The 13,053-nt window shown below is 40.7% G+C and overlaps 2 protein-coding genes across 2 annotated transcripts; both read right to left on the bottom strand.

The window, feature by feature from the left end:
* Positions 1–364: 364 nt before the first annotated feature.
* LOC122887525 (NFX1-type zinc finger-containing protein 1-like) lies at positions 365–1,926 on the bottom strand (the record flags this gene model as incomplete). Its single annotated transcript, XM_044220830.1, has 1 exon — positions 365–1,926. A coding segment is annotated over one exon (966 nt), but the record flags the coding sequence as incomplete, so codon positions are not given.
* Positions 1,927–1,931: 5 nt separating this feature from the next.
* Positions 1,932–13,053, bottom strand: LOC122887532 (NFX1-type zinc finger-containing protein 1-like; the record flags this gene model as incomplete). The annotated part of the gene is given in 19 exon segments (XM_044220843.1): positions 1,932–2,723; positions 2,957–3,052; positions 3,250–3,272; positions 3,275–3,353; positions 4,831–4,998; positions 5,542–5,674; positions 6,232–6,371; positions 7,187–7,425; positions 7,919–8,036; positions 8,159–8,302; positions 8,615–8,763; positions 9,073–9,204; positions 9,376–9,614; positions 10,247–10,353; positions 10,760–10,939; positions 11,127–11,318; positions 11,320–11,489; positions 11,620–11,854; positions 12,597–13,053. Coding segments are annotated over 19 exon segments (3,651 nt in total), but the record flags the coding sequence as incomplete, so codon positions are not given.

Here is a 13,053-nt window from a genome sequence, read left to right on the forward strand (position 1 = left end):
CCATCAAACTCTTTAACTCCTCCCTCTAAGTGTCAGTCTGTATGACCCTAAGTCATTAAACTGGACATTGATCATTACATCTATGCAGTACTTGACATAATTGTGCAATATTTCCTGTGTTAATACTCCCGGCCAATATACTTAAATTCCCTATTTATTGATATTGATATTTATTCATACCTCTATTACTGCTGTGCAATATCCTCTGTCTCATTATAAATAAGCTACACTTAACTTGGCAGTTCATGCACTAGTACTTTATACCATATTATTATCATCAACTGGTAAACCCACTTTGTACTTCACACTTATTTTATTTTATACGTATACCCACTTGGTACTTAATTTATTTTCTGACCTGTATTATACTGTATTATATTTTTTTGCCTAGTACTTCTATTCCTGTGTGCACTGACGTGAGCTGCTGTAGCAAAGAGTTTCCCCTAAGGGATCAATAAAGTATTTCTGATTCTGATTCTGATTAGGACATTTGTGCCAGTGTCCTGGTGGCATTTTCACAGCCGAAATGATCATCTTTCTCTCCTCCTCACTGATCCCCAAGCCTGGGAGTGGAAGCTTGTTGTCTAGTTCCTTCATGGCTTCTTTCACTCTGTGTTGATCTTGCTCAGTGAATTGGCCAGACTTTTCCAAAATCGCTGTTATTGTTTGTACCTCAGATTGAAGTTTGTCACTTTGCCTTCTCTTGTCTGCCATATGGCAATGGGCGTTGAGTTCAGTCAGGGGGGTGAGTCTCGGTAACTCTCTCTGCAAATCAAAGACCTGCTGGTCTGTGAATTTTTGGTGGCTGTTGTTGAGTCAGCGCGCAAACTCCTCAACATACTTTTCTTATCTGAAGCTTTGCAAGAGTGACATGTTTTCCCTTTGGATCTTCCTCAGCTTTGCAACTCTTACTAGGAAATCTATCTTGTTTTCCAGGACCCACAGATCATTTGCTGTGAGCTAAGTTTTTCCCAGTCTGTCATTCATATGCATATATTCCTTTTGCTGATGCATTTCATATGTGTGAAGGTTATCCATCCACTGTTTTTGAAGGGCCTTCCTGTGTTCTTCAATATCTGCCTGATGTCCATTTATCTTTGCCTTTACCATCTCTATCTCAGCCAGACTGCTGTTGATGTGAGATCCATAGCGTAGATTCTTGCGGATTGGAGTTCGACACTTCGGACATTCCTTCAGTTTTATGGCCACCTGCTCTCCTTCATTTGCCTGCTGGCTGTCATCCATCCCCATGTATGTGTCCATGGCTGTGTATTCAATGATGTGTCCACAGTCTTCTAGCTGAATGAAGTAAGCATCAGGTTCATCCTCAGTGCCGAAGAAAATCTCTGTGACCTCATCGTAATTACAGATGCGACATTTGCTTGGACATTTGTCTCCACACAGACCTATAAACAGGTGGTCACAATCCAGGGTCTTGGCACAGGGTTGGGTGCATGGCGGAAGATAGCATGGCTCATAGCAAAACTTATTGCAGCTTTGGTGAGGGCACTGCCAAGCGCAGGGCTCAATACACAGAGCACAGGGCTGTCCACATGGCTTCATACACTTGCTGTGGATGCAGCAATTCTCACATGGTCTCTGACAAGGGGGGAAATCGCGAGTGCAAGTCTCCCTGCACTTGTGAGAGCAAATCAGGAGACGCTCACACTGGTGTAAACATGGGAAATGGAATCGTCCCTGATAACACTTGCCACAGTTACCACCACAGGCATGGCCACATTTTAGCTGATGTTCACAAGGGGTCCTACATTCAGGCTCCTCTTTCTGTGTTTTGTAAAAACAGGCATCTTGCTGGCTGTGGCCACACCTTAGTTTTAAGGTGACCTTCACCTTGCACTTACTGGTGCATGGTTCCCCACACAATGAATCACATGGATGTCCACAGTGAAGCAGCTTCTGGCAAGGCTCCTGGCATACAAATGGCAAGGAACCATGTGTGTGTGTTGACACTGGGGTATGATCTTCTCAACCTTCACTGGACATTTCTCTGGGCATGCTTTATGGCACACAAGTGTGCACCTGTGTCCCCGATCACATAAAATCTTCTGGCACTTCTTGCCACACTTGTACTCCTTGTGCTCAGGGTCGTAGGGGTGGCAGACTCTTGAGCAAACATGACCACAATCCAAACGGAACTCGCAAGGCTGGGTGCAGCCCCCCTCAGGGGCTTGTTTGAAATCATCAACATTTGAAACTTTTAGCTGTCGATTTGGATGATTCTGACAGCACAGGGTCAGAGCATTCCCAACCTGGTCCTTCTGCCTCAAGGTGTAGAAGATGTTGCTCCACAGTTTGACTTGGCCCAGCATTGCACTGTTGCCAATACAGTAGAGACCTTTCTTGGCACGAGACAAGGCTACACAGACTCGATTGGGAATGTTCAAAAAGCCAACTTTACCCTGTAGGTTGCTGCGGACCAGAGACAACAAGACAATGTCATTCTCTTCTCCCTGGTACTTGTCCACTACATGCACTTTGACCCCTGTGAACTGGCTGGCAGGCATAAGTTTGCGCAGACAGTGGAGCTGGCCGGTATAGGTCGTGAGGATAGTAATTTGCTCTGGTTTGTAGTCTTGAAAGAGAAGATAGCGGCAAAGAGCGACTACAAACATCGCCTCATGTCGGTTCTGATGGCTTCTCCCATCTTTGATCTCTTCTTCTGGGTAGTTGTGCTCCACAAAGAATAAATTGGTATTAATGCTCTGTAAGACAGCATTTAATAAAAACTTATTCTATGTTGTGCTTTGATAGAATGTCTTTTGAATTCAGTATTCTTAATCTTGTATACATTGCCCATCTTTGACTCAAAATATATTTAAAAGTCTAAGAGACAATGCAGAGACGTTTTATCCATGCAGGCAAGTAAACAGATTTTCACTGCTAAGAAAAAAAAAGCAGAATGGAAATGCAGCAGGAGAGCAAATACAATACGCACCTTGATGCTCTCATAGTTCAACACAGAGGGATGGTTTTCCAGCTCTGAGTAGATGTGTGGGGTCAAAAGACAGGCAATGTCTGGCCTCATACGATGCTGAAGAACAAACCAAAACACAAACACAGATAAACACAGGCAATCACCTATAGAGAAAGAGGCACCTACAGTCATACACACAAACATACCAGTGTAATGTTTTCAACTTTAACTGCATCATGTAAATACGTCTACATTTTATTGATTGATAGATCTTACAATAAGATTAACAAATTAATAGATACAGAAACACAAACCTGGTAGTTGAGTCTGACATAACCATCTTCACCAGCCTCTCAAACATGGACATCTCCAGGTGGAAGTTCTTAGCAAGTTCATATACTGTGGCACTGGGGCACAGCTAAAGGAAAAATCACATGTTCATCATATGCTCTAAACACTTCTGTTTTTATGAATTATTGTTAAGGGAAAGTAAAAATGAATGGCTTATTACATAGTTCCTAGAGACAGGTGGAAGCAACCATCTAGGTGCAAACCCAGAGGGGATAAACAATATTCTGAGGGTTTCTGTTTTCGGGTAACTGGACGGAATATAGAATGTATACAAATGGACTCTTTCCTTTGCTGTCCTGTTTTGCCTGTATGTGTGTGTGTGTGTGTGTGTGTGTGTGTGTGTGTGTGTGTGTGTGTGTGTGTGTGTGTATGTGTGTGTAAGTGTAAGTGTCTGTGTGTGTTTGCAAACCTACTTTAGCTAGAGGACAGAGTGTGAATGTACGTGGGTGTGGGGAAGGCAAGACCAAACCTGAGATTAATAAATAGCACAACAATGCCAAAGCTTATTTTACTCAGAAAGTGTGATCCATCCACCGCCATTACATGCACAGATTCAAGTTTGGCTTCCACAAAAACAAAGCTCTGAACACTTGTTCATAGAGTGAAAATAAATACTATCAAATGGCTTTAAACCCATGAAAATAACCCATATTTGTGCCATCAGAAAACCTCATCTTGTTTGCTTTTTTGTTTTTATGTTGTTTTTACCACACCTGCACTAATTTAACTGTCCAGTACTTTCAATCGATAAATCAGACATAATTTAATATTGATTGATTTATTTTGCACTTGTAATCAACATATGTACAAATTGTGCCCACTAAAACAGTGAAGTGAAAGAAAATTACTTTTATATTAATCTGATGTACCTGATTTATAAAAATGGCCATTGATTTCCAAGCCCAGGTTATAATAAAAGCAATTTTCAAGTCAAACTCTATTTTAAATTCCATTCTTGCTAAACTTTTAGGACCACTGCAAGGAAGTCAGAATTGTTTGTATAGTCAAATGCATGCATAAATTCATGCATAAACACAGCACAACAAGCAAATATTAGGAAAAGAGCAGACAGAAGTTACACCGCAAGAAGAGACCAGGACAGAATATTGAGATGTGTGATAGAATTGTGTGTAGTCGTGATCGCATTCTGCAGATTGCTAGACAGGCTGCCTGGCCATATGTCCTTGGCAGGCCATGAAAAATTGTTGTAATAGTCTACTGATGTCCAGCATAACACTCCTCACTTTTCTCTATCTCTCGTAATGTCTGGCATGGGATGTGTTTTTTTTTTTGTTTGTTTTTTTTTTTTTGCCATTTCCCTCAAGGCAGTACACACAAACTTACTGACAACCACACAAATATACAAATCCCTCATGACAGGTTATCCTTCACATTTTCACCTAGGCATGTAAATGGGATAATTTCAGTCAGAGGATGATTGCTTATTAAAATAAGCACCAGTGCACAAATTACCACGCAAAGTTTAATGCGATGCAACTAAGAGTTTAGGAATCACTGCCCTATTTGTCTGTGTGGGTTCTTACCTGCTGGTGGTCTGGGATGAGGATGAGGTGTTGACATGCTTCACTCAATGTGGTGATGGTGTGGGCCTCGAGCACCTCTGCAGCCTCTTCTACAATCACCAGATGTGGACGAACTTCCTGCAGAACTTTACAGAACTTGGCCGCCCCTGTTGTTGTCATGCCAATAACCTGATGGAAAGTATAAGTGTTTATTTACACACCTCTGCTATTTTTATGATTAATTTTATAACCACAAACAATTGTATTGTTGCCTGCCCTTACATGTATAGTATTGCTAATTTTAATACCAGCCTATTTGATGGTGTTATTACTTTTTGGTCATTTTAGTCTTATTGTTCACGGTGATCCACGGATAGTGTTGTGAAGAGTTTTCGCTACTTTCTACTAGTGCTGGGAAGTTCAAGTGTTACGTTACTCAGGGCCAGACTTCTAAATATATTGAGTACTTCAAGTTTTTGAGTAGTGTTACAAGAGTGCAAGGCACACTATCATGATATGTGTGTACCAAGGGGAAGTAAAGCAATTTCTTTCATCATCCTCTCTAAATATTGTACTGTAGGCTACATAAAGCTAATCTGAACATGAATTCAAGAAGTGTTTTACTTAACTTACTGTGATAACTCTGTTGAAGTTTTGACTAAAACAAGGAACAACTGTAGGATCATTTAAAAAATACTATTCATACTATCTGTCACTGCAATTATACTGTACCGTGGCTTCCTTGAGGAGACAGAGGTTCTCCTGACGTTTTACATCAGCCAATCTGTCTACTGCATTCTGATAGGCCTGTTCAGACTCTAGGACTCTGGTGCAAAGTTCTACCCTGTAGCGTGCCACCCACAACCTGCAGACACAAAGTAAATGAATAATAGTAAAACACTGTGACAACTGACTCAATCATATAGAAGTCTGAAGACTCATTATTTGCATCTGCATCTGGAAGTATACTCAAAATATGATGCTGTGGTACTTGATATCACTGTAAATGTAGTTAAACAATTATGGCAAGACCTATTTTATCTGTCTTGGAGGGAAATTGCCCTATTTGTTAGTTTAAAAGATAATTAAGATTGTGTAAACATGAGTCGTTACAGTCCTGTTTTCACAGTAATAGAAGTTACGTCTTGGCTCTCTGAGGTGAGAAGATCCTCTGGGATACATTTTCCTGGTGATTAGTTGACTTAATAATACACACTGGGAATAGACTACTTCTACCAGACTGAGGTTGCTTGGGGGATGAGAGGAAATGAGGAAAAACAAGGAAGAAAAATTCAGAAGGAGGAAAGGAGGACAGAAATGTAAGCAAGGTTCTAGAAGACGTGATGGAAAGTAAGAGTTTGAAAAAGAGGCACATTTGTAGTGAACAAAGGAAAGAAAAGTGAAACACAGATGCAGACCTACCGATAGAGTCTCCATCTGTCTGGAAGGCTTGGAGTCCAAATATCCAAGACAGCATCTTCCTCTTTGTCAGTCATAGCCGAGCTCTTCCCCAGCTCTTTCCTGATTCTGTTCTTCTTCTTTCTCTTCTGGTCCTGTTGGATCTGTACAGATCAGAACAGGGTTAACTTTGAACTTCATACCTTTGAACTGTTTTAAATCCTAACTCATCTGGATCTTGGAATCCATTGTAACAGCTGTGAATTCAAGCTGATCACAGCTTTTCAGAGCCACCTTTCAAGCCTACAGGTGTTGAGTATTTAATACTCAAAAAATATTTTTCCTGGTTAAATATTCCTTTAAGCAAGGCACTTAATTATCTCCTTTGCAGGTGCTGCGCTGTTCTTCGAAAGTTAGCCTACCCTGTAGAATATGTGAGCACTAGAAGTGCTATAGAGCAATGTTTTTATGAATGTGGCGCTGCACAAGCATGCACACGTGAAAGCAGGTGAGGTGACTCACCTGCTTTCATGCATACATGACACGTGAGGCACAGTCCTGCCAATGGTTACAGACTATTCCACTGATCAACAGTAAGTGACAGTAACGTGCCAAGAAATTAAGCAATGCATCAATAAAGACAGATTAGACAGACTGCTAACAAACAAACATGGATGTAAATAATGCATGTTACAAATGTTTCCAAAAATCAACTTTTCAAATATTTTCTGTGGAAGGAAATGCATTCAACACATGTGTTAGACCTCAAGAACACACAATGCATTTTGTTAAGAAATAGTAAAGTTAAGTACAGTGCAGCATCTGTAAAGATATTGTTCTATTGGACAGCTCTTAGATTTATGTGCTCCTCTCAAACCAGCCTAGTATTGGTCTATATAATAGCATTCTCAATCAATTTGTCTGATTGAATAGGGATTGCAAAAATGTTAAACTGATTACAATCTCCTCTTAATTTTACCTCCCATCCTTCCTCGCTCTGCTCAGCCTGAATTTCAGCTTTATCCAGGTTCATAGCCAGCATTAGTTCTTCTACTGCTCTGACAGCTTCCTCCATGTCTCCCTTCTTTCTGCCATCTCTACCACCTCTGGGACCAATGTTGTCTTCAATAATCCACTCTACCTGGAGCAGATCTGCTTCCTCTGCGATTTCAATGAGGTCCTCTTCTTCCAGCTCCATCACTTCTGCCACTGCTACATCTAACACATTACAGTAAGAATCTGTATGAGAATGATTCACCAGTACAATGAATGCACTGCATTTTAATTTTCAATCACAACTACTGCAATACAATGCAACAAATAACTCTTAACCTGGGAATATACCAGAAAACCTGACACCAGTTGCCATAAACACTGATCACATCAATTTACTATGAAAAAAATAGACAATTAGAGAGAGAGCTGCAACTTCTTATATTTTCACTTCAGCACATATGGGGTTTTTTTTTAATTGAGGTTATAAACAAGGTTTGAGGTATGAGGTTATATATAATATACAGTTTAGTTGAATTATTATAAATTAAATCCATTTGCTTAAAAAATGTTAAGGCCTCTGTGGAGTGTTGTTAAAATTATCCATTCAGACTAATACAGTTAGTTTTGAGGAGCTGTTTACACACTATCAGTGAAAAGATGCCAATTATCAGATCCTCTTATTTCAGTGGAGCACCACTTAAAGTAAAACCCTTACCTTCATTTCTATTTGCATTCTCTGTCTCCCTCTGCAGGAAGACGGTGGAACCCAAACCCAACCACTCCATTATCAGACTGGACTTCTTCTCACTCCAGGTCTCAAAACCATCCTGTGTCTACAAATCATTTCATAAACACAAACTGATGAGTTTGCACTGTATTCTATTCTGTCTAGCTCAGTTAACACAAATCAAAAATAAACATTTTATATGTGTATTTTTTTATCAGTATGACTCACAGGTGGTAGGTGCAGACTGTCCCAGTGTATGTCTGAAATGAACTTCTCTAAGAAGCTTTCTCGCAGGACGCCTTTCAGAGAACACTCCAGCCTCATACTCTGACTCTGAATGCCCCTCTCCTCCTGACACAGCTGCTTGTAAATCTGTTAAACAGGTCATGCATACAATGATTAGGTGGAGAAATCACACAAGAATGTGTGTGATATACTGCAACTTGTAGTGCTGTGATGTGCATATGTGTGACAAAAGATGAGGTACAAAGTGTGCATCAATATGATAAACTTAAGACTATTAATAGAATATAAAGGCTAAATTATTAGGAATTATTTAAACTTATCCTTGCATATATTCTCACCACTTTGCTATGCATGAGAGAAATGAAGTGTGGAGCAACTTGAAACATCAAGTTAAGTTATAAGAGTTAAACTGTAGGTCAACCAACATGAGGAACTCACCTCACTATATGCGTATCGCAGGTGAGACGGCAGCGTACGTCTGAAGTCATGTGAGTGAGTCAGCTCCCTTAGATTGAAACGCTTCAGGATCTCACTGTTGCTGCGGCCTCCTACTCTCACTATGCCCTCTTGCAGAAATGTATGAATACCTTAAATACAGAGGCAAACCAAATGCACATCACATCCACCAAAACAGAAAGCTTATTTGTCTTACATCGCCCATTCAAGGTCACCAAGTAGGAGTTTGCAAAGACAAAAAAAAACAAATAAAACTTAAAGTAGATGTATGTGGCCCATTAGCAAACATTTCAGCATATAAACAAATACAACAACAAAGAATTACTGTTTGAACTAGAAATAGATATGTCCCCTTTTGTTGACAAAAGACTGTGTTCTTAAATCCCAAACCACTCAAACAACATAGATAGATGTTATTATGAACTGGCATAACAGCTTACCCTCAAGGAACTGATCCAGGGCATGGTTAGTGTAACACACTACCAGCATCGGAGCCGTACCAAATCTGTCTCTCCAAAGATCCTGATTGGTCAACAGAGCCTGAGCAATCTTAAGGCCAACGTAGGTTTTTCCTGAGAAAATGGAGGAAGCAGAGTAGCCTGATTTTAATGTATTTCAGAAGCAAAGTGAAACTTTGCAATTCTTTTGATTTTGCCATTTTACAAATGCGTGAAATACATTTTACACATTTCATTCACAATGAATGAAGTCATCCTTCCAACAATGGCTGTTCAATGTCTCACCAGTGCCAGGAGGCCCCTGTATGATGGTCAGCTCCTTCGTGAGGGCCAGCTGGAAGGCTCTCATCTGGGACTCATCCAGCCCCAGCTCCTCCATTCTCGGCCAGGCCTCTTCCTCCAGGCTGTGAAAGGGCCGTATACTGTCCTTATAGTCAGGGTCAGCAATGGATGACAGGTCATAGATATCTCTTCTTTGCAGATAAGCTGGGGGTTGCACATCTGTGCTGCACTCCACGATGTACCTGGAAGCATTAAGGATTGCATTTTTAGCGTCTACTATCTGTGTAAAAGGATGATGTAGAGACTTCTCATTAATAGATACTTAATATGTTCTTTCTGAAAGCGAGCCTTTGTAACTTTTGCTGAACAGCGGCCACTGTGGCCACAAGCACATAAAGGATAATGATCAATGTAAAAATCATAGTGTAGCACTAGCACAAGTAGAGAAGTCATTGGACTGACTCATTCATGTCAACTCCCATGGTGTAGTTCTGTAGGAAAAAGAGTTTAAAGTTGTTTCAGGTAGTCACAAGAGAAAGGTCTGGGAGACAGATGGCCAACAAAGTGTCATAATGTATAATACATTACTTTGTGGTATCCATGAAAGGCACTTGGAGTGCAGACAATAACCAAACTTTTGAACTCATCCATGCGTGATAGCATTTTGGGAATACTGTGGCAGTATAATTAACTCATGCCAATTAAAAGTGTGATTGCTTACTTGCTTTGTACCATTTCTCCCTCCACTTCCCTTTGAAAAATCTACATGTGAACTCATTTTGAGAGTGCTGTGGGATTATATAAAAACTATGACCTTGACAGTAAAATGTGAAACTCCTCCACAGCACACATACACACAGATACACACTCCTACCTCTGAAAGGGCATGCTGTCCTCCTCCTGCTCCTGTAGGCCCTCTAGAACATACCGATAGGCCTCAAAGTAGGCAGTGGTCTCAATCATCAGGAATAATTGACCTTTCTGTCAGATAGAATGAGTTTAGTTCTTTGTATATCCATTACATATAAAACCCTGTACCTATCCTGCATGTTAGCAACTAAACAGTCTTGGCAAGGTTTTGATTCAACTTTATGGTCATTTAGAGGCTGTAGTTTGTGGTGCTATACAGTTATAGTGGTGGCATAGAGGTGGTTTTAAAATCTTGTCCATCCCATTTATATTAGTGAGGGTAGACTAAATATTACAAACACTACACATTATTTTAGCGAAGTGTACCTAATAAACTGCAAACTCAAAGTACATTTCAGTTACAGCTTATGTAGATTAAGTGTCTGAAATTAGACCATAAGATCAAATCCTCCTTGCCTCAGCAACTGCATGCTTGCTGCCCTTATCAACAATTGTTGCACACAATCTACTGCCCCACCTGAATTCTGGCCAACTTGAATCTGCTTTCTTCAGTAAAGGTAATCTGGACCTGTCCTCTCTGCAGGCTATTGGGATCCCGATCTGACACTGTGGCAAACAAGAAGCTCTCAAAATTATCACACGACAGGCAGACCAGGGAACCATAGATCAGCCTCTTGGAGTTCTGCCAGCGCACAAACTGTAGGATGCATGGGGAAAGTATTATTAATATACATGTTAATATATGTCTTTCCATTTGCCATTCAATAAGCAAAATACCAGTGTATCTCTTAAAGAATTTGCTTAAAGAATGTGCTTGATTGTATTAGTCAAATGTCATATAAACACTAAATGTAACAAAGATCTAAATCCATCCAGAGGCTAACCTTAAGTGGCTGAATGTCAAACTGGACTATGTAGGCGAGTCCAGTCGGCGTGCACTTGGGTACCACCAGTTTTGTGTCAAAATATACTCTGATATCATCAAAGCGCTTCGTCTTCAGTGAATTATCACTCCTTCCTCCTTCTCTTCCCATTTGGTTCCGAAGCAATTGCTGGATCCCCTCACGGAGTGGCCGCGCACAAAGTCCTCTCTCTCAGCAGCCGGAAGTGCGTGTCAAGGTAGAGATGGGTGTTTGTGTAGCGCTGAGAGGTGAGGTTGGGTCTAAGGAAGGGCCTGTGGTCCTGATGGAACTCCTCACGAGTTGGGTAGATGGGTATGGTCCTGAAATCTTGCTGCTCTTCTTCACCTGGGTTAGAATTAGTGGGAGTTTCAGTTATTCACATATCTATAAAACTGTGTGGCAATTTTCAAAATATCCCAAAATATTTTCTGGTTAATTGTGCAGTGTTGTGCAGATATCCGTAAGAGGCCATTACCTGGGTTATCACGTCCAGTGGGTAGGAGGGCATAAGTGTCCCTGTCTGAGCGCAGGGTACCCTCCCTGGATTTCTCCTGGAGGTGCCTGATCAGGCCCTGAACACTCTCCACACTCTCCTCCATTTGAGGCTGGATGTCCACTCCAGATGCCCTCAGGCTGTTGATGGAGGCTTGGAGCAGCGTCAGCAGCAAACTCACTGCCTGGACAGAGCTAGCAGGGAAGATGCTGAGGACCTAATAAGCATATATTGAGGATAAGTAGTTAATGTATATATATAACTACAAGGAGTTCAACTACTAATTTAAGAATTGTTAAAAGAAAGAAGCACGATCAGGCTAAAATAATCAGTCCTTTTAAATTATTTGTTTTAGAAACACGGATAAAAGGTTTGTTAAAGGCCCTAATTTCTCTCAATGGAGTTCTACAGGAACACAGAGAGATTACGAGAGATTTTCGTATTTGTTCATTTTTATTTTTTTTGTCTGTGTTTTTCTTACTGGTTTGAAGTGGGCGGGACTGATCTAGACAAAGCAAATATATATAATCACATATTTAAAATCTGATCAAACAACACCTACACAGAGCTTTTGAGCATTAAACTCTTAATACCAATACCAATTCTGATTGTTGCTTATTTATCCATGTATATTTAATGAAATACATAGTGTAAGATTTGAAACCAAGGCTTTTAAGTATTTCATAATGTTATTTGTAGATTTAGTTCAACTGCTTTTGAAGTAATAATCTGAAAATTATTCTACTACAATTACAGAACATAGTTTATTGCAAAGAAGCACTACTCACTTGCTAAAAAGACTCAGCTGTCCATGAGGACTTCTGTTCGTGCCCTTCATCAAAGATAGCTTTTCTGGGTCTACTCAATTATTTTGTGTACTTTTCTTGTATTCCTTCATTTATCCTTCAGCTGAATTTACTAATTCATTGGTTATTTTGTTCATTCCTTCCTCTATTTACCTCTGACAGAATAGCCAGGATGTTTTCCAGATGTCGTGGGTATTGTGCCCTGCGGACGAGATTGAACTCTGACTCCATGCCCACCAGATAGTGGGGAAGGATGGTGCGGAAGAACCCTGAGTCTTTTATGATGCCAGCCAAGTGCTGTAGGGTGCCTCTGTCTGTCCGTGATTTGAAGGCTTTACTCAGCACCAGGCAGAGGAGTTCGACAAGGTCCTGCCTCATTGTTGTCCCACTCAGGACATCTTGTAGGGCAGGGTTACAGGACAGGGTGATGGCCACTACAGACGGGTCTTTTCCAGAGAGTTCTTCCATTGTTTTATAGCCCAGTCCATGGCCCTGTGGTGTTCCGACTCTGCCTGTAGAATTTGATCTCCCTCCATTCCTCCCCTGTCTGTCTCCTACACCATCTCTTCTCTCACCCCCTCTACCTCCTCCCCATCTCTCTCCTTCTCTT

Source organism: Siniperca chuatsi, linkage group LG2 (genome assembly GCF_020085105.1).
Source record: "Siniperca chuatsi isolate FFG_IHB_CAS linkage group LG2, ASM2008510v1, whole genome shotgun sequence".
NCBI lineage: Eukaryota > Metazoa > Chordata > Actinopteri > Centrarchiformes > Sinipercidae > Siniperca > Siniperca chuatsi.